This window comes from Pelophylax lessonae (genome assembly GCF_965119305.1).
Source record: "Pelophylax lessonae genome assembly, chromosome: 6".
In the NCBI taxonomy this organism is placed as follows: Eukaryota; Metazoa; Chordata; class Amphibia; order Anura; family Ranidae; genus Pelophylax; species Pelophylax lessonae.
In genome coordinates this window covers 293,102,276-293,124,306 of record NC_138773.1, presented here as the reverse complement: position 1 = coordinate 293,124,306, position 22,031 = coordinate 293,102,276, and the positions used below count along the sequence as shown (strand labels likewise).

At 44.0% G+C, this 22,031-nt stretch overlaps 1 protein-coding gene across 1 annotated transcript in view; it reads left to right on the top strand.

Moving 5' to 3' along the window:
- DARS1 (aspartyl-tRNA synthetase 1) overlaps positions 1 to 16,833 on the top strand; it is a 205,618-nt gene extending 188,785 nt beyond the window's left edge. The window contains exons 16-18 of the mRNA XM_082260094.1: positions 9,285 to 9,396; positions 12,250 to 12,321; positions 16,337 to 16,833. Coding sequence (XP_082116220.1) covers positions 9,285 to 9,396; positions 12,250 to 12,321; positions 16,337 to 16,428 — 276 coding nt within the window. The 3' untranslated portion in view covers positions 16,429 to 16,833. The remainder of the gene's footprint in view (positions 1 to 9,284; positions 9,397 to 12,249; positions 12,322 to 16,336) is intronic.
- Positions 16,834 to 22,031: the final 5,198 nt, after the last annotated feature.

Sequence of the window (22,031 nt, the reverse complement as noted above, 5' to 3'; positions counted from 1 at the left end):
TTGGCCGATAATCGTCGCGTGTGTACTAGGCTTAAGTCAACAGTGCCTCAACAGACCACAAAGTGAAATGCAAAAATAAATAACTAACCAAATGGATAATTGATTTTAAACATAGCTTGCAGGTGTTTGGGGAATACTATTATCAGGTGCGTGCATCCAGGATTTTTAGTTTTGGGAGGAAGAGGAGGAAAGGGGGAGGTGCTTTATTAGATTTAATGATAGATGTCACTCCCTCGCTACCATCTGTGTAATACAACCAAAGTGCAGAAAATCTATAACAATAATAATGACAGGTTGCTGCCACCATCTATTGAGTTCCCACAATTGATAGCCTAAATAAAGAAAAATATTGATGATGTGCTCACCTTTTGTTCACTACATATGTGCAGAAAAACAGAATAAATTACGTGCAGATGCTAATGCAATTCATAATAAACCAAAAATTTGCACCTGAGTGAAATCACGATATTGCAAATATACATTTAAACGTACAATGACTTCTTAATCAAGTAATCAATACATCACGTGTTCACATGCTTCCAAATTAACTGTTCAAACATCCATATTTCCTCCACCATGCATTAGAGAAGGTGCCACCATCTTTCATATTGTGCTTCCACCTTCCAGTGTGGACCTGTATAAATATCAGGTCAAAAGAAGTCTATCATAAGCCACAATAGTGATGGTCTCCACTTGGATGTACTCAAATAAGCTTGGTAAATGGTGGTTTGCATTCTTACAAAACCAAAACAAACAAATTGCCCAAAGGAACTTTGTGAGACCTGTTTAGAGTCAGTTCACAATAATCCGACTCAAAGTCGCCCCGACTTAGGGCGACTAATGAAGTCGCCCGTGCAGCGCGACTTCAGCGCGGCTTGCAACGACTTCTCATAATAGAAGTCAATGCAAGTCGCTCCGACTTTGCCAAAAAAAAGTGCAGGAACCTTTTTCTAAGTCGGAGCGACTTGAGTCGCTCTGATTAGAACGGTTCCATTGTACAGCATTGGAAGCTACTTGTCAGGCGACCAAGTCGCCTGACAAGTCGAATTAGTGTGAACCGGCTCTTAAGGATTAAAAAAAAAAATCACATTTTATTTAAAATAAACATCCTAAAAGCTCACACTAATATATATATATATATATAAACAAATAAATGAGTCATAAAATAATGTGCATATGAACTGTTGCATAGATTTTCCACAATTCTCTCAACGCGTTTCATGAGTCAATGCTTGCTTCTTCATGGATTATTAGCACACATGAATGTCTGCAAGGGGAAACCAAATTGTTAAAAAACAAAAAAAAAGGGGGGGAGGGGATATACCACACACAGTATACTTACAAGTCCACTAACATAACACACAACAGAAATTGGCATTGGTCCTAATACAGAGTAAGTGTGCTAACTGGTCCACATAGTCCTGGCTGGGAGTTGTAACAGTGATAAAAATATATATTTCTCTGTCGCTCATTGACAGATGTAGTCCTCTTTGATTCATATCAATTGGGTTATACTGCCCTCTACAGGAGTAAGACACTAGGCAGAAAAAAACGTTCTGGCTCCACCTTAGGGGCAGTCCTCTCTCTCTCTCTGCTACAGGATGTTAGTTTTTTCTGTCTAGTCAGGAGTAAGGACCTAAGTTCCTTGCTGGGATCTTTGGTCCTGGCAAGATTTTTTTAGAAAATATTTTCCTTTTTTAGGTAGTGTTTTCTCCAGTTTTCCTGTGAGATCTTCAAGCAAATTACGCTGGATCTGGGCGACGGGCTGGATGTTGAGATCCAGTGGTCACCCCAGCCGGCCTACGAGCGCGCGCAGGCCATAGCTCCGCGCTGGGTCGGCCGCGACACATTCAAGTAAGTATGCTGGAGCCGGGCGACGGGCTGGATGTTGAGATCCAGTGGTCACCCCGGTTCAGCCTACGAACGCGTGCAGGCCATAGCTCCGCGCTGGGTCGGCCGCGACATAGTCCCACTGGACGGGGACTGACCCTGCGAGTTAAACGTCTCGCTTGGACGCCAAGAACCAGCAGAGTCACGGCGTCCGTATTGGTCGACAGTCCCCCACCTCGGTGGAGAGGGGTTCTGTTAAAGGAGGGTGCCCGTCCGTTCCGGTATGGTGAGTAGATGTTCCCCCTTCCCCCCTGTGGGGTTTATTGGGATACGGGCCCCTCTGTGTGTGGTCGGACCCTTTTTGCATTAAGGTTCCCCCTTTAGCCTATGACAGGTGCACATATCTCTCTGTGATAGTGTGATTTGATTGGGAGCTGACACTCCAGCAAACTTGGTTTGGGAGCTGACACTCCAGCAAACTTGGTTTGGGAGCTGACACTCCAGCAGGCTTGGTTTGGGAGCTGACACTCCAGCAAACTTGGTTTGGGAGCTGACACTCCAGCAAACTTGGTTTGGGAGCTGACACTCCAGCAGGCTTGGTTTGGGAGCTGACACTCCAGCAGGCTTGGTTTGGGAGCTGACACTCCAGCAGGCTTGGTTTGGGAGCTGACACTCCAGCAGCCTTGGTTTCTCCAGCAGACTTGGTCTCCAAGGAAGCCTGGTTAGATTGACTATATTGAAATATAGGATGCTGGCATTTAGATGAGGCAAAGCACCTACCTTCTACTAGGATACAGAGGCGCCATACTTCCGCAGGCCGCACTTACAGGCCGCCGCCAGCCTTGCATAGCCGTTCGCCGGCCGTTGCAATCTTCCGGAGGAACCACACTAGATCGGCAGTCCGCTGCTATTTTTGCTGTAGACCGCACGCTGCATTGTCTACAGAGGCCGCCCGCAGGTCACGCAGGCCGCCATTTTGCCGTAGCCTGGTGTCTCCTGCATGGGGGCGGCCATGTTTGATGTGCCCAGCCTACCTCGAGGAGTAGCTGGGAGCGCCGGAAGGCGTGCAAAGGGGGCGGAGCCACTTCCTTTTACCCGGGAAAGCTAGTACAGGACTTCCCAGTCTGTATAGGACAACGCTGACAGCAGTTTGATAGGAACTTCTCTGCATCAGGTGGTGAGCCCTTGGGGTCTCTCTCTCTCTCTGTGGGGGTCCAAGAAGCAGGTACGCTGAGGGGCGCTATTGCGCTGGGGGATTACAGAAAAAAAAAAAAAAAAAAGAAGATATTTTTATTTTTCAAATTTTTTACTGGCAAAGTGTCCTGGATTAGCATGGACCCTGCCACGCATGTATCTCCACCTGATCCCCTCGAGGTGGCTGCAGGACCCTCCAGTTCCCCACTTACTATTGATGCATTATCAGCGGTTTTGGAGTCTTTTGTATCCCGGGTGGAAGTGGCCTGTCAGGAACGGGGGGCAAGGAAGCGACCCCCGCCTACCCCTATTTCATCTGAAACTTCAGATTCAGAGTCTGAGCCTGTCACTGCAGGTCCAGGGCCCTCATCTGGGGCTTGTGTCTCGGGTACTGTCTCTTCAGACAGTGAGGAGGATGTTTCGGCATCTACCATAGCCAGAGAGGAAGCGTTGGTGAACGCACTAATTGTATCTGTCCGAGAAACCTTAGGACTGCAGGTTACACCGTCGGAAGTAGCTGAGACTGAGATCCCTTTTGGTACTAATAAATGGACCAAAATGGCGAAAGTATTTCCCATGCCCAAATGTTTTGGTAATGCAATTAAGGAAGAATGGGGTCATCCTAAACGAACCCCTGCTATTTCCAAACGCATTATTAGGCGTTATCCGTTCGAGGAATCTCTCCTCAAAAAATGGACAGTACCACCTGGGGTGGATTCTCCAATTTCCAGATTGAACAAAGCTACGGTTATCCCATTGGAGGATGCTCCGTCCTTCAAGGATCCAGTGGATCGTAAGGTAGAAGCTGTGTCTCGCGCCATCTTTTCCCTGATTGGGTCAGCTTTCAGACCAGTAATTGCTATTGGTCTGGTTTCACAAACTGTGACAGAATGGACCAAGTGGTTACGCCGGGACTTAGAGGGGAGAGACATCCCCCAGGCGGTATCAGATCTGCTGGAACAGATGATACAAGGGCTTCAGTTTGTCTGCGACGCTGCTCTAGACGCCACTCCATTATTGGGGCGAGCTTCAATTTCAGCAGTGGTCCTCAGGCGTACACTATGGCTAAAGTGTTGGTCAGCGGACCAAGGTTCCAAGAGAGCTTTGGTTAATCTCCCCTTTCAGGGGGAGCGCCTATTTGGGGCCAACTTAGATGAGATTATCAAGGATCTCACTGGAGGCAAGAGCACTTTTTTTCCACAAAATACTAAAGGTAAAGGACCTCGTCAGAGACGGGGGCCTTCCTTTTCTGCTCATAAGAAATTTTTTCGCCCCACGGGCGACAAAGCATAGCCCTCCAAAACTCCTTCAGGAGGTTTCAAGGGGCGCTGGTCGGGCAAACAAAAGTCCGTCTCTTCCAGACCTGAAGATAAGACTACTAAAGCCTGAAGGTGCGCCCCCACCCATACCCGGGGTGGGGGGACGTCTTCGCCGGTTTCCGGATCCATGGCTTTCCAGAATCCCGGACAAATGGGTTCGCGAAGTCATACGGTCAGGTTACAAGATCGAGTTTCAATCACTCCCACCGGTGCGATTCTTCCCTTCCAATATCCGACTATCCCCGGATCGCCTAGAGGCTTTGCCAGGGGCGGTCACGGATTTAATGCAACAAGGAGTGGTAGTCCACGTTCCTTGGACAGAGCGTTTTCAAGGGTTTATTCGAACCTATTCACAATACCCAGGAAAGAGGGCAAGGTGCGTCCAATTCTGGACTTAAGAGCACTCAATCTTTTTCTCAAGATACAAAAATTCAAGATGGAGTCTATTCGCACAGTAGCGGCCTCCCTGCATCAGGGGGATTTTTTAGCGTCCATAGACATCAAGGATGCCTATCTTCACATTCCTATTTACGCAGGACATCAGCGTTTCCTGCGTTTCTCCATAGAGGAGAACCATTATCAGTTTGTGGCGTTACCCTTTGGTCTTGCCTCGGCTCCCCGGGTCTTCACAAAGGTGTTGGCCCCAGTGTTGGCTCTGTTGCGACAACGAGGCATATCGATTCTAGGTTACCTAGACGATCTTCTACTCCGTGCGGAGTCTCCGCAGACTCTGTTACTAAACTTAGAGATCACCAGGATCTCTTTGCAAGAGTTCGGGTGGCTGGTGAACCTGCAGAAGTCTTCTCTGGTTCCCACCAGGAGGTTGGAATATCTGGGTCTAATTTTAGACACATCCAGGGCAAGAGTATTTCTTCCGGTGGGGAAACTCCGGAAGATTCAATCGACAATTCAGTTGTTACTATCCGACAACTGGCCTTCTCTTTGGACTTGCATGAGGGTCCTGGGTTTGATGGTGGCTTCCTTCGAAGCAGTACCATTTGCCCAGTCCCATACCCGAATCCTTCAAGGAGAGATTCTTCTCAAGTGGAACCGGAGTCCAGACTCCCTGGACAATCGGATCCGATTGAGCGAGCGGACCAGGGAGTCTCTGGTCTGGTGGCTTCGGTCCCCGATGCTCAGCCAGGGGAAGTCATTTCTGCCAATTTACTGGACGATTGTCACCACGGATGCCAGTCTATCCGGGTGGGGAGGAATTCTGGGCCAATTATCTGCCCAGGGGCTTTGGTCTCTGGAAGAGTCCAGGTTACCGATAAATGTATTGGAACTGAGAGCGATCAGACTTTGTCTGATTCACTGGACCAAGCAGCTCCAGGGCAGCCCGGTTCGGATCCAGTCGGACAAGGCCACAGCAGTGGCTTATGTCAATCATCAAGGGGGCACCAAGAGGGTCCTGGCGGCCATAGAAGTGGCCAGCATTTTTCGTTGGGTGGAACGGTTTGTTCCAGCTCTCTCCGCGGTGTTCATTCCGGGGGTGGAAAATTGGCAGGCAGATTATCTCAGCCGTCAGATTCTGGATCAAGGGGAATGGTCTCTTCATCCAGAAGTTTTCCACCAACTGTGCCTGCGTTGGGGCACCCCGGATGTGGATCTGTTGGCATCCCGGCTCAACAGGAAGGTGTTAAGGTTTGTAGCTCCCACGATCCGCTAGCAGATGCCGCAGACGCGCTGGTCGCCCCGTGGGGGGCAGTATCAGCTACTGTATGCCTTCCCTCCTCTCAGGTTGCTGCCGAAGCTTCTTCGCAGGATAGAGGTGGAGGGAATTCCAGTTATCCTGGTAGCTCCGGACTGGCCTCGTCGAGCCTGGTACGCCGACTTGGTCAGGCTGGTAGCGCACGTCCCGTGGCGACTTCCTCTCAAGGAAGACCTGCTGTCTCAGGGACTGATCTTCCATCCTGCTTTACGATCGCTGGCTTTAACGGCCTGGCTATTGAGACCCAGGTGCTGAAGGACAAGGGGTTGTCAACTTCAGTTATTCCTACTCTAATTAAAGCTAGGAAAGCAACTTCCAGAAAGATTTATCATCGCACATGGAAGTCTTATATTGCGTGGTGTGAATCTCTTAGATTTCCTCCACGTTCTTTTTCGGTGAACCGGATTTTGGCTTTTCTGCAACAGGGGGTTGAGCAGAAGCTAGCCTTGAGTACTATCAAGGGTCAGGTTTCAGCATTAGCAATCTTCTTTCAGAAGCCTTTAGCTACTCATTCCTTGGCGCGGAATTTCATCCAGGGGGTGCGACACCTGGCTCCGCCAGTGCGCGCGCCTTTACCACCCTGGGATCTTAATTTGGTGTTGTCGGTTCTTCAGAAACCTCCCTTTGAAGATATTAGGGAGATTCCCTTGCTTATGTTATCCCAGAAGGTGGCCTTCTTGGTGGCCATCACTTCTGCACGCAGGGTGTCAGAACTGGCTGCATTATCCTGTCGTTCCCCATATCTGGTGGTTCATAGGGATAAGGTGGTTCTTCGTCCGAATCCATCCTTCCTTCCTAAAGTGGTTTCAGAATTTCATCTGAATGAGGATATTGTATTACCTTCCCTGTGTCCTAAGCCCAGCCATCATCGGGAGTTTGCTTTACACTCCTTGGATGTGGTTCGGGCGATCAGGGTATACTTGAAAACGACGGACTCGTTTCGCAAGACGGATTCACTTTTTGTGATCACGGATGGCCCCAAAAAGGGGTTGCCTGCATCTGCCTCGACTATCTCCAAATGGATTAGACAGACGGTGGTACAGGCTTATTCTATTAAGGGTCGGGAGCCCCCGTTCCCTGTTAAGGCGCACTCCACTCGGGCGCTTAGTGCGTCATGGGCCTTTCGCCATCAGGCATCAGTGCTTCAGGTTTGCAAGGCGGCTACTTGGTCGTCAGTGCATACCTTTGCAAAATTCTATAAAGTTGATGTGATGGCATCGTCTGATGCCTCTTTTGGCCGCAAGGTTCTGCAGGCCGCAATTTGAGGAGACCGGTGGTCTACCTCGAGGGTTTTTTTTTTTCTGTTGGATTTTTAGTTGAGTCTCATCCCTTTTGTCTGATGAGCCTTTAAAACTTCTAGTTGGCACCGGTTGGGCCTTCTAGATTGGATTTTGATTTCCGTTAATCCCACCCCTCATTTGTGGCACTGCTTTGGGACGTCCCAATTGATATGAATCAAAGAGGACTACGTCTGTCAATGAGCGACAGAGAAAAATGGATTTTTGTAAGATCTTACCGTAAAATCCTTTTCTCTTAACTCATTGACAGACGTAGTACCCGCCCCTCTACTTTTGAGTTGGGTTGGTTTAAATTCTCTGACACTGCTTTGTGACATAACTGACATCCTGTAGCAGAGAGAGAGAGGATATACCCTCTGGGACTGCCCCTAAGGTGGAGCCAGAACGTTTTTTTCTGCCTAGTGTCCTACTCCTGTAGAGGGCAGTATAACCCAATTGATATGAATCAAAGAGGACTACGTCTGTCAATGAGCTAAGAGAAAAGGATTTTACGGTAAGATCTTACAAAAATCTATTTTTTATACAAATTTAAAATAAAATAATGTGCATATGAACTGTTGCATAGATTTTCCACAATTCTCTCAACGCGTTTCATGAGTCAATGCTTGCTTCTTCATGGATTATTAGAACACATGAATGTCTGCAAGGGGAAACCAAATTGTTAAAAAAAAAAAGGGGGGGGGATATACCACACACAGTATACTTACAAGTCCACTAACATAACATACAACAGAAATTGGCATTGGTCCTAATACAGAGTAAGTGTGCTAACTGGTCCACATAGTCCTGGCTGGGAGTTGTAACAGTGATAAAAATATATATTTTATACAAATTTAAATATTTAGATATTTTTATCACTTTTATATATTATTTTATTTGATTATCTTTCACTTTACCCCTTTTTTTTTACCTATTTACCTACCACTGCATTGTCAATATTTTCCCTATGCGGCTTTGTTTTCCTTTCTTCCTTTTTTTTTCCTCTTTCAGTGTGTTTGACTTTCATCATGGGCTGTATGCTCATCATGCCTTTGTCTTACAGGGTTTTTTTTTTTTTTTTTTTTTTCGAGTTTACAACCTCTTTATTGCCATTGCCAGTCGCCAGAGGGATATTTTAATTTTCGGCTGATTTTGTTTACAGTTTTAAAGTATTTATTGATTAAGAGCCGGTTCACACTAATCCGACTTGTCAGGCGACTTGGTTGCCTGACAAGTAGCTTCCAATGCTGTGCAATGAAACCGTTCTAATCAGAGCGACTCAAGTCGCTCTGACTTAGAAAAAGGTTCCTGCACTATTTTTTGGCAAAGTCTGAGCGACTGCATTGACTTCTATTATGAGAAGTCGTTGCAAGCCGCACTGAAGTCGCGCTGCACGGGCGACTTCATTAGTCGCCCGAAGTCGGGGCGACTTTGAGTCAGATTAGTGTGAACCGACTCTAAAAGAGCTAAGATGAATTGTTAATTGTTTGTGAAAAACGATAAACAAGGACGCGGCTGTTGTTAATCTAGCTTGGTGTGTCTAATGTTCTTTGTATGTTTGGAGTTTATGCCGCCTACCATCCCATGTTATGTCACCTCCGCTTTCAATGCGAAACATGTTGTCACTTTTACACCTGCAAATCATGTAGTGTTTCCATATTTTTTGAGATCGTTTGAGAAGTCTTTAGTCAGGAAGAGAGTATTTTTTCATCATGCTAGGAAGTTTTTGTATGAATAAATCACAGGATTTGTGTGGGACCAAACAAATGAAACCAGAGCAATAATCTTTCCTTTCATCACAATTTGTGTAATGCTTTAGCCTCAACTCACTTTGCTATAATTCCTGTGTTTCTGGCCATAATGGTCTTTACATCTCATTTTCGGCTCTCATTGCTTAGCAAATTGAGCATATTATGCTGTGAATGTAATGTGACATAATTTTCCCTCCTACAGAAATACTCAAACTCCTATGATATGTTCATGAGAGGGGAAGAGATCCTGTCTGGTGCTCAGAGAGTGCATGATGCTCAGCTGCTGACGGAAAGAGCGCAGCACCATGCGATTGGTAAGGAAATGTCTATACTTTTCTACCATGTTTGTAAATGGCAATTCTGTGCACTAGCTTGGCTGACACCCTGGAATATTTTCCTGTGTCAGGGTGTTGGTTGCTTTTATTCATTTGCACATAGATTGCCAGATTTTAAGTAATGGCTGTGGTTTCATCTTAACCATATGCAGGCTTTACTGTAACGACCAGTATGGTTCCATCCTCTGACTGGGACTGAAGAAAGTAAACAATGAACTACGTGTGCAGTGACATCACTAAACTTGCATTCGCGTGATCTACAAGTTCCTCTGCCCTGGTGGCAGATGGAACGTGTAGTCTTCCCATTCACAGATTCCTGAGAATGGATGACCTGGATGTGTGGGTGGAGCCTCCCACAGCCACACTAAGTTTAAATATCAATAGATGTCTGCAGAGAGAAGGGGGGAGGGGTGGGAGAATGCAGTCATGCTTCATTGTAAAGTGTACCTGTCCAGGCATAGAAAGTATATGTGAAAGTGAAAGGTAACAATACTGCTTAATTGCATGCCAGCATGTTTAACTTATTTAATTGATCCAATTGGATTCAATGCCTTAAACTGTCTGAGGTCTTGTTGTCACCAAGTCAAGATTAAGCCCACCCCCCATTAGTGGGGGATAGAGCTTGGTTCCAGAATGGGACAAGGCTCATTTCAGCTTGGAGAGAAGTAACAGTCCCATTTACGGCCTTAAAGTAAAACTAAAATCTTTTTTTTTTTTTTTTATAAATAATAGACATGTTATACTTACCTACTCTGTGTAATGGTTTTGCACAGAACACCCTGGATGCTCCTCTTCTCGGGTCCCCTGCAGGTGCTCCTGGCCCCTCCCTCCTGCCGAGTGCCCCTACAGCAAGCAGCTTGCTATAGGGGCACCCGAACCAAGCCGCTGCTTTTTGTGTCCATTCAGACACGAAGCCACAGCTTAGCCCCACTCCTCTCTCTCCTCATTGGCTACCTGACTTTGATTGACAGCAGCGGGCGCCAGTGGCTGTGTCTCAGCCAATCGGGAGGGAAAAAAATATAGTATGATTGTATGGGTAAGTGGCGCTCCTCTATAAGATATATGCAAATGTAGTGTATATAATATATATTCAACCCAGATATAAATGATTACATATGCAAAATTATACAATATGTAAAAAAATTTTAAAATTTAAAACCTAGTGCTAGTGTCCACTCGTGATATAAAATCATATGAGCCAATAAAGTGACATGTGCATCAATGAACTAAGAGCCGTTTAAAACAATATATAATAGTGCAATATAGGTGCAAAGTGCATAAATGTTGCAATTTTTTAAAAAACGTACCACATTGTGCAAAAAAATATAACTAAATTGAATCAATTAAGTGATTGTAAAATTAAAATTAAAAGTCCGGAACATATGCTGGTTGTAAATATAATACAGTATGTCAGTGTGGTGAAACCAGTCTTTATACAAAGCACTTAAAGGTGCTACTGTGCAAGTGCCAATCTGTGCAATCCGTGAAATTCCATGCAAAATGCAGGGTGTATCTGTTGAAGTATTAATACTTGGCCTTTTGCTCTGCTCAGTGCGGTGCCCCTAAAGAAACGCACTCACCGCAATGCTCTCCCCAAAAGGGGTGTCAAGCCTGCACAGCAAAAAGGATGGTCCTGTAGGTTCCCTCTGGGTCCGTAATGCCCGCCAGATGTTAGGAGATGCGTGCCCTCAGAACCTCGGGATGGTCATCAAATGGCCCCAGACACAGAAGGTAGACATTCCATAGTGTAGTATGTTTAAGCGTTTATTGCAAAAAATCTATACATCCACTCACATTTAAGTTTCCAGTCAAGCGTTGGTGGTATAGCGTCCGCGCCGGACGTCCGCAAATCCGAGGTGTCAGCGTGGTAATAGCCTGGGCTTAGCTACACATGGAAAACCATCTGCAATCAACACCTCAGTTCTTAAAATTATGTCGTCTCACCTATTCTTGGTTCCTTAAAGTGGTGGTAAACCCTTACATATATCCAGTGAATGAACTGGCCTCAGGTGATACACAGAGATTAAACAAATCCTCCTACATGAGTTGTACCTGTTTATCTGCAGTATTCTCTTCTCTTCAGCCCTTCAAAGTCCAGATATTATATGGCTTGTCTGAGAGTTCTGAAAAAGTGGGCTGAGAGCTGAAGTTACACTTTGCAAGCTCAGTGAGGAGAGCTCTGAGAGCTGATTGGAGGGAAGGGACACACCCCCTGCACACAGGAACAGAGCTGAAGCTGTCAGTCAGCTGGAGGTCCCTCCCCTGTCACCATTTTTCTCTTAGTGTAAGGAAAACCTAGAAGTGACTCATGCTGATAGCAGAGGAAGGAAGCAGCAGACATAAATGACACTTGCTCTGGATTGAGGCAAGTATTTATGTCTGAGGTTTACGGGCACCTAAGTCTATCCCTGCGCTTGGTATAAGATGGGTTTGCATAATCCTGTCTTCATTTAATCACAGTGCTAATGATAGCATATTGCTCAAAGTAGATTGGCATGCACTCCAACTCAATGGATGGTCCCGGAAGGCTGAGGGGGGTGCGCCCTATGACATCAACATGTTTCGGCCTTGTCGAGATGTATTGATGTCATGGGACACACCCCCTCAGGCTCCCAGCACCCCCTATCAGGCTGGAGTGCATGCCAACCTGCTTTGGCAATACCCTATCATTAGCACTGTCATTAAATGCAGACAGAATTATGCAAACCCATCTTTTACCAAGAGCAAGAATTTTTAAAGGACAAGCTTTTTAAATGCAATCTTTTAATTAATCAATTTTCCATTCTTTGCAATTAGATTTTTATAACGTGGTATGTTTTCTTTTTACTTTAGACTTGGAAAAGATCAAGGCGTACATTGACTCCTTCCGTTACGGAGCCCCACCTCATGCTGGAGGAGGCATTGGTAACTAGTCATATATTCATATATGTACATTTGTCCACATATTCCATATATATGTTTTAGTATGAATTGATAGGAAATGTCGACACAAATAAAAACATAATTTTAGTACAGAGGGGGAGGGTAACGCCAGCCATAGAGTTTGAATCCCAGCCGGTTTAGCAGGGACCAGCTGAGATTTGAACCATGTATGGACAGGCTGATTGAGCCCAAGTTGATCAATCGATGGACTTGGGTACAACCAGTATGTCGGATTTTTCTACATATGGTGATATAACCGGTAGCAGTAACTATTATATTCTGCTGGTCAGGAGTGCTCCCAGCGCCCCCTCTGGCAGAATACAATATAGCACAGCGGGAGGCTGTTGATGGAGGAATTAAACAATTTTCTACAGGTGGAAGGAAAGAAAATCGTATATTCTATGGCCAGCCTTTGATCTGACATGATTTTTATTGATGTCAATGCCTTCCTTTCCCAATAACTCCAATCTCTACACTGGCTGTCACAGGCAGGAAGCAAGGTATAAATCCCCAAATGTAGTCACACACACAAATGAAAACATATCAAAAACTTTATTCACACATGTTAGTGTTAGGCATTGCAGGTGATCCCTGGGTTACAAACATCTGACTTGCAAACGGAGGGAGACAACAGGAAGTGAGAGGAAATCTACCCCTAGGAAGGGAAATTCACTCCTGTAAGAGTTATCATGGGAAAAAGGGGTCTCCATTGAAGCTTTATCACCAATCCTTGTTTCCATGACAACCCAAAATTTTTCTAGATCGAATTATCACAGGGACAGAAAGTGAGGGGAAATCTTCTGAACAGTGGTACAGACAGCAAAACAAATGTTACAGGGGTATTAACCCTTCCCTATGCTATCCAAAAAACGTAAAAATGTTTTTGGCTGGAGCTACACTTTAAAAAATGTACCTGTTCCGACTTACAAACAAATTCAACTTAAGAACAAACCCACAATCCCTATCTTGTTTGTAACCCGGGGACTGGCTGTTCCTCTTTAGTATCTGATTTTGTATATTTTCTGAAAACCTCAAAATTGTATCTCTGCTGAGGGGCTCTGAACCCATTTATATACTATTCAGCTATTAAGTCATATAAAGAAGCAAAGGCTATTCAATAGACGAGTTTGGCTCTTCATTTGGGATGAATCTTCGCGTTTCCAAACAATGTGTTGTAAACTGAGACTCCCATTTAACTAACCTGGCGTCACACAATGCACAGCATAGAGCAGGGAGCTGAGTGTAATCAGTGACCTGGGTGGAGGGAATGTACACACTCCCATCTACACCATCTAATAGGGAAATATGCACAGCTGAGGCTGTCAATCACCTGCTGTGTGCTGGAAGGTAGGCCCGTCTCCCGGGATTGTCTAGTATTGGCATAGAGTTCAGTAATGGCAAACCTTGGCACCCCAGATGTTTTGGAACTACATTTCCCATGATGTTTTAAGTGTAATAGTGCGCTTTCCAATGTGAAACAAAAAAGTTATAAAAATATAACATATATTTCCTAAACACAATATTTAAAATAAATATGTGATTGAAGGTGTATAGCCAAAGCAATTAACACATTAATAAATAAATAGTGTTCAACCATGTGTGTATAAGAAACCATATATGTAACAGTGCTAATAGTGAACAGTCCTAGGGTTTTGATTGCAACAAACCCATGTGTAATATAGTGAAAACAAAGTCCAATTTCCAATCCTTTTGATTAGAATATAGTAGACAGAACATGTTCTGGTGAAAAGTCCAATATTAAATCAATAAGGTGATGAATGATTGATCCCTCCACCTGGTGAAATGCCTCCTTACCCGGCGGAAATGAAGGTAAGTGCCCAAAAAATTAAATTCCTGTGAAGATGCCTCGTATAATTCTTATGAACACCAGCAAACGTGCACACCCCCAGGTGCAAACAAGCAATAAGAGCCTCTTACCAAATAAAAGGGGAAAAACAGCCTTAAATCAGCAGATGAATACTGTAGGCACTCCTCCTCTCTCCTTCCTTCAGGGTTGGTAACTCACTCAGTGGTGCGGCAAGGTACATAGAAAATATATGGAGGACTAATAGTGCATTACCTTTTTTAAAAGGAGTTTATTAAACAGATTGCACTTACATATAGGTAGATGTTACAAACGGGAATCATCAATAATTCGGGCAGAGGATCTCTGTTTCAGCTCGTGTCCGGCTGCAGCACGGACCACCGAGTGACGCAATGACGGTACGCCTCCCTCCTGACGCGTTTCCTCCAATAGGGCTTCGACTGAGAATGGGAGATAGGCGCGCGCCGTCATTTCCACCTATTTATGCAGGAAGTTGGGTCTTACATCTTCCGGTGTCTGCAAGGTTTGTCTCCAAACCGGAAGTATCCTTATATATAGCGATTTCGGGTAAAACCTTTTGGATTCCAATAAGGATCTATACCAAATAGGTTGAGTATTAATTTGGTCTATAATGATTCTCATCCATTTTAAACATTTCCCATGATGCTCGTGCACTCTGCAGTGTAGTTCCAAAACATCTGGGGTGCCAAGGTTCACCATCACTGGCCTAGACTGTCAGAAGTGACTCCTGCAGATAGCAGAGGAATGAAAAAACAGACAAGCATCACACTAAGTGCTTTGAAAAGAGGCAACTACAAGTATAGAGGATTATGCTTTGTTTATATTTTATTTCAGACATTTATAGGCACTTTAAGTCAGCTAAAACATTCCAGGTGCATCAAAATAAAAGGTGTGCAAAGTCTTTCAGTTTAGAAAGCAGCTGCAGCCTGAGTAGAAACACCTGCCAGCATGCTGCGGGGAAGCCCCTTGCTCTCTGTGTGTAAGCAGTGGTCTCGCTGCAGAGGTCTTATGCCCTCTACTGAGCTGGAACTCTCCAGGTTGCAGGGAGCATGAGCTTTGCTCTAGCCCTGACTCAGCAAGGGATGTAACAACGAAAACAATAGAAGGGCACACTCACCTAGTGCAATATCATAAAAACATTTATTGAAGGGTAAAAATTGAACTCATAAAAGCAAGTTGTAAATACACGTAAAAAATCCTAATACAGTCAGGTGACCTCCAGGACATGGATTCTCCCAGTACTGCAGAAGGGCTGGATGGCGTCTGTACTGGTAAGCCTTACTAATATGGACGCCATCCAGCCCTTCTGCAGTACTGGGAGAATCCATGTCCTGGAGGTCACCTGACTGTATTAGGATTTTATATGCGTATTTACAACTTGCATTTGTGAGTATGATGTATAATACTCTTTTTACCCTTCAATAAATGTTTTTAATATTACACTAGGTCGGTACGCCCTTCTCTTGTTTTCTAGTTTATGTGGATGCCCATAGTCCTGAAAGGGCAGCAAGAACCTACAAGCTATCAACATAGCCTTTTCCCCTAAGCACAGCACCTAAGTGCAGAAGAATTACTTGTTGTTCAGCAAGGAACGTGTCAGACCTCTGCAGTGAGACCACTGCTTCCTCGCAGATTGTAGGGGTCCCTTTTCTACAGCATGCTGGCAGGGGGCAGGCTTTGCTACGAAGGCTGTGGCTGCTTTCTAAAGAAACAGACTGAAAGACATTTTCATGTTTTGATGTACCTGGAAAATATTTAGCTGATTTTAAACTGAAAGTTCAATTACACTTTAACATTACTACCTGCCATTTTCAAGTAAACATTAAAGGCCAAGTCTTACCTAAACCTTTATTACTTTTGTGAGGTTTACCAAATCATAAACTAGCCTCGTATAGCTCTCTAACACCCTGATAATACGTTGGATACCGCACCAATTGGTTATAGGAGCAACAGACACTTGTTCATAGATTTCAACTTGTTTTTTTTTTTTGTCCCTCCCTGGGCCTTACAATACCCGCCCCAGAATGTCTAGTGCCAGCAATTGAAATATTGGTATTTGCTTTCTGGAGTCTAGAAACATACAGGTCCTCCATTGTTGCACTGAGTATATAAATGCATTCAGTTACCCTTATTTGTTTCTCTCTCTTACAGGTCTAGAGCGAGTCACCATGCTGTTCCTGGGACTGCACAACGTCCGCCAAACCTCCATGTTCCCACGTGACCCCAAAAGACTCACCCCGTAGAGAGACCATATTCTTGGAAGTCACCTGCTATATTTAGCCATATTCTAGACTGTACACTGCACTTCTAAAACTTCTTACCATCACAAACAATGGACCTCAGAATAGGGCCTGTCAATGCCTATAACACATCCTAACACTGGACCGCCACCCCAAGCCGTCCATCAAGAGTTGCTGGATTCCATAGCCTTACTTTTTCTTATATTATCAAATACTGGAGCCGCTAATGGGGTTAGATTACATGTCATGTAAACTAATTTTAATACCAGACTCTATACCTAGTCAGTCAAAAGTTCCTGGGTTCCCTAACTTTTATTTTTTTCTTACAGTAATAAATGTTGGACTTTTTACTAGGGCCAGGCGTGTAGCCTAGTATATCAGGTGGAAGAAGAAGAGAAGATAGGCAGGGGTCAATATACCTGCCCACAAGGCTCAGTCATTTTGCCCTTTGAAAATTTTGTTTAAAGCGGAACTACACTCACCTAAAATTCAGCAATGCACCATCCCCAAAACTCACTTCTGGCCGCTGACCTCTTTGGATGGACGATTTCCAGGTCTCCAGTAGGCGGCTGCTGTCATTGGCTGGCCCTAGATGACCTCACTCCCGTGCATGCGCAGGAGTTCCATCAGATTCAGCATTACTGAATCTACGCAACTTGCGCAGATTGTACAGGGGCAGACAGGCAGGTAAGTAGATTTAATGCAGATGAGACAAAGCATGTCTCTTCTGCATTAAAAATCCTGCTTTTTGGCCTATTTTCATTGGGGAGCCTAAAGTTCCAGTTTACTCTTGACTTGCTTGAAACATGTTTAAATAATTTCCTGTCCAGGGTGGACTTATGAGTCCTGTATTATCAGGGGAGGGCTGGCAACCTTAGGCCTTGGGGGCAAGTCCAGTCAAGTGGCCCGTTGAACTATCGAATAAGCTCGCCATCCATGCCCACCTGGTTTTATAACGTATATTGATGTTATGAAGCAAGACAAACATGATGCAATGGGGTAACATAATTTCATGTTAATAGCAATGAAGGAGGTTTAACAGAAATACATGACATCACGCCAGGCGGGGCCTAGGAAGCTCCTGTCCGGAGGAGATCACTCTGCCTGACAGGGAAGTGACTGTGTTAGTATTGTGCCAGCCGGGTGCAGGAACGATTCTGCACACTCATACCGCACTGCTGCAGCTCTGCAAATATAACATTGTGTAGCGGCGACCAGCAGCTGTATACAGTGTCTGGCCCCTCCATTAATCCAGCCCCAAGGGTGGCCTTTTTGCATCAGAGCAGCCCGGGGGGCGATTGCCACCCTGCCTCCCTTCCCAGTCCTCCCCTGTGTATTATCCTTACCACAGGTGCTAGCTAGATCACAGGAAGGATATGATCAAACCTAAGCACCGGGATTTGGTGAACCCATCCCGTAACCGGGAGATATATTGAGAAGATTGGATAACACCTTGGATGTCTGTGGGCTGACTGTAACCAATTACTTTTAGGAGAGCTCTGATGAGAACAGACGATAGTGGAGTTCTTAGGCTGGTGGCCTTTTGTTCTTTTGATATGAGAGAAGCCCCTTAGATTGTCCTTCATTCATATAAACAAGCATGTTTGATGTCCTAAAAGCATGCATTTTAATAGGAGCTGTAGCAAGGGATGGTCTCCAGGATTTGGAGCGTTTTCTAACTCTGTGAGAAGCTAAACAATTAGCAGACAGTTCTAGAATAGCAAATCAGACCAGAAAACGAGTACAGTGTTTTGTATGCAGAAAAATACCCCTCGGTATTGTGTGATTTTAACATGACTTCAGAATAGGAGATCATACGGTTTTGTAACTAATAAAGAGTTAAGAAAAACAAATCGCTGTATTCAAAAAATAGCAAGTGAATTCTACTAAAGAAAATAAAATATTTGACTAATTCTATGAACAAGTTTCTTTTTATTCTGGGATCTTTATGGTATAAACAGATTTGTGTCTTTTTTTTAAATGGTATTTGGGTAAAAGAGAATCCTAAAGCTCCATAAACCATTATCTCTTATATGTACTCCTTGAGTATGTGTTTAAACTATTTCATAATGTATGGATGGGCTTTTTTTTTGTGTTCGTTTTGAATAGACTTTGAATAGTTCGTTTTTGAAAAGGACAGAGGTGTCAAACCCAATTTCACTGCGAGCCGCATAAGCATTATGGTTGCCCTCAAAGGGCTGGTTGTATCTGTAAGACTAGATGTCCAGAACGCATTCCCCTTACATCCGATGGCAAGAGCCCTCCCACCATCCGAATCCAAGAGTTCCCCACACTCCCTTGTATCACAGTGTACCCCCTTACCTTGTGATCCTGCCAGGAAAAAATGGGGGGGGGGGGGGGCAGAGCTGGGAAGCAGCATTCCCCCGGCCACCCAAATATTTATCCAGCAATGTTGCTGGAGTTTCTCAGCTGCCCGGGACTCCCCTCCTCATTGGCTGAGACATAAGCACGGCGCGATTGGCTCCCGCTGCTGTCAGTCAGCCAATCAGGAGAGAGAGGGGCAGGGCCTGGGTTGCAACTCCGTGTCTAATTGACACAGGGAGCTTTGACTCGGCTTGGGTGCCCCCATAGAAAGCTGCTTGCTGTGGGGGCACTCAACAGGAGGGAGGGGTCAGGAGCACAGAAGAGGGACCCAAGAAGAGGAGGATCTGGGCCGCTCTGTGCAAAACCACCGCACAGAACAGGAAAGTATAATATGTTATTTATGGAAAAAAAAAAAGGTTAGTAGATGCCCCCTACTTATTCTTATGAGGCAGTGCAGTGTTAATTTTGATGTCAAATTTCAATTTAGTTTTAGTCATAGTCTTTTGACTAAAATGTCATTTTAGCTTTAGTCGTATTTTAGTCACCCGAATTGTTTTATTTTGTCATATTTTAGTCGACTAAAATAGTATTAATTTAGTTGCGAAAAATATTTTGGTCCACAAAATCAACACTATGCACACATTCGCAAATATATGTAGAAGCCACAGTGGCTCGCCAAGGCTCCTCTGTAAAGTGTGGCCCTAATTCATAAATTTGAGAATCTCCAAGATGGAGCATTTATCACAATGTAACACCAAAAGGGGAACAAAGCTCTCCTACGCTAAAACGCATGAATTTACTTTGAGCTTTACCATTTACCTGCGTTACATCAATGTCACATTAATCTGATATTTTAATCAGCAGACTTTGTTGAATTTATTTTGAGGTAGTATATTTACAGCTGCAAGAAAAAGTATGTGAACCCTTTGGAATGATATGGATTTCTGCACAAATTGGTCATAAAATGTTATCTGATCATCATCATCATCTAAGTCACAACAATAGACAATCACAGTCTGCTTAAACTAATAACACACAAAGAATGAAATGTTGCCATGTTTTTATTGAACACACCATGTAAACATTCACAGTGCAGGTAGAAAAAGTATGTGAACCCCTAGACTAATGACCTCTCCAAGAGCTAATTGGAGTGAGATGTCAGCTAACTGGAGTCCAATCAATGAGATGAGATTGGAGGTGTTGGTTACAGCTGCCCTGCCCTATAAAAAACACACCAGTTCTGGGTTTGCTTTTCACAAGAAGCATTGCCTGATGTGAACGATGCCTCGCACAAAAGAGCTCTCAGAAGACCTACGATTAAGAATTGTTGACTTGCATAAAGCTGGAAAGGGTTATAAAAGTATCTCCAAAAGCCTTGCTGTTCATCAGTCCACGGTAAGACAAATTGTCTATGAATGGAGAAAGTTCAACACTGCTGCTACTCTCCCTAGGAGTGGCCGTCCTGTAAAGATGACTGCAAGAGCACAGTGCAGACTGCTCAATGAGGTGAAGAAGAATCCTAGAGTGTCAGCTAAAGACTTACAAAAGTCACTGGCAAATGCTAACATCCCTGTTAGCGAATCAACAATAAGTAAAACACTAAACAAGAATGGATTTCATGGGAGGATACCACAGAGGAAGCCACTGCTATCCAAACAAAACATTGCTGCACGTTTACAGTTTGCACAAGAGCACCTGGATGTTCCACAGCAGTACTGGCAAAATATTCTGTGGACAGATGAAACCAAAGTTGAGTTGTTTGGAAGAAACACACAACACTATGTGTGGCAAAAAAGAGGCACAGCACACCAACATCAAAACCTCATCCCAACTGTGAAGTATGATGGTGGGGGCATCATGGTTTGGGGCTGCTTTGCTGCGTCAGGGCCTGGACGGATTGCTATCATCGAAGAAAAAATGAATTCCCAAGTTTATCAAGACATTTTGCAGGAAAACGTAAGGCCATCTGTCTACCAGCTGAAGCTCAACAGAAGATGGGTGTTGCAACAGGACAATGACCCAAAGCATAGAAGTAAATGCAACAACAGAAGGGCTTAAACAGAAGAAAATACGCCTTCTGAAGTGGCCCAGTCAGTGTCCTGACCTCAACCCGATTGAGATGCTGTGGCATGACCTCAAGAAAGCGATTCATACCAGACATCCCAAGAATATTGCTGAACTGAAACAGTTCTGTAAAGAGGAATGGTCAAGAATTACTCCTAACCGTTGTGCACATCTGATCTGAAACTACAGGAAACGTTTGGTTGAAGTTATTGCTGCCAAAGGAGGTTTAACCAGTTATTAAATCCAAGGGTTCACATACTTTTTCCACCTGCACTGTGAATGTTTACATGGCGTGTTCAATAAAAACATGGCAACATTTCATTCTTTGTGTGTTATTAGTTTAAGCAGACTGTGATTGTCTATTGTTGTGACTTAGATGATGATGATCAGATCACATTTTATGACCAATTTGTGCAGAAATCCATATCATTCCAAAGGGTTCACATACTTTTTCTTGCAGCTGTATGAAGGTGCACAAAATATTTAAATTTTGCATTGGGAAATTACAAAAATTCAAAAGTGTTGGTATTTTTTCTTAAAACCCAAAGAAATAAAAATATATGAATCCAAATAAACTAAATATATCAAATCAAAACCCTATCTTTGCTGGAAAAAAATAAATTATTTATAATACGTTAGGATAGACATCACCAAAACAGAAAAACACTGAGACTTGAGGAGATTTACACTTTAGTTTTTGAAGGAACTCGGCAGGTAGGTTGTTCCAAACGTCTTGGAAAACTAACCTCAGATCTTCTGTGGATGTCGGCTGCCTCAAATCCTTCTGTCTCTTCTTATAATCCCAGATAGACTCCATGATGTTGAGATCAGGGCTCTGTGGGAACCTAACCATCACTAACAGGACTCCTTGTTCTTTACACTGAAGGAGGAGATTTACACTCACTTTACTATTTCACTTCATTACTCAAAAGCAGCACTAATGTGATATCATTTAATTAGTATTATTATATAGGATTTATATAGTGCCAACAGTTTGCGCAGCACTTTACAATGTGAGGGAAGACTATAGTTACAATACAATTCAATACAGGAGGAACCAGAGGGCCCTGCACGTTAGAGCTTACAATCTAGAAATTAATAGCCTTGATTATATTTTGGGTTAAATTCAGGAGGGTGTGCAAATTATATAAAGGTTACATTGGGAAAATTTTCAGAAAGATTTGATTTTTTTCTAATTTTTTACTTTTTTTTTCTTA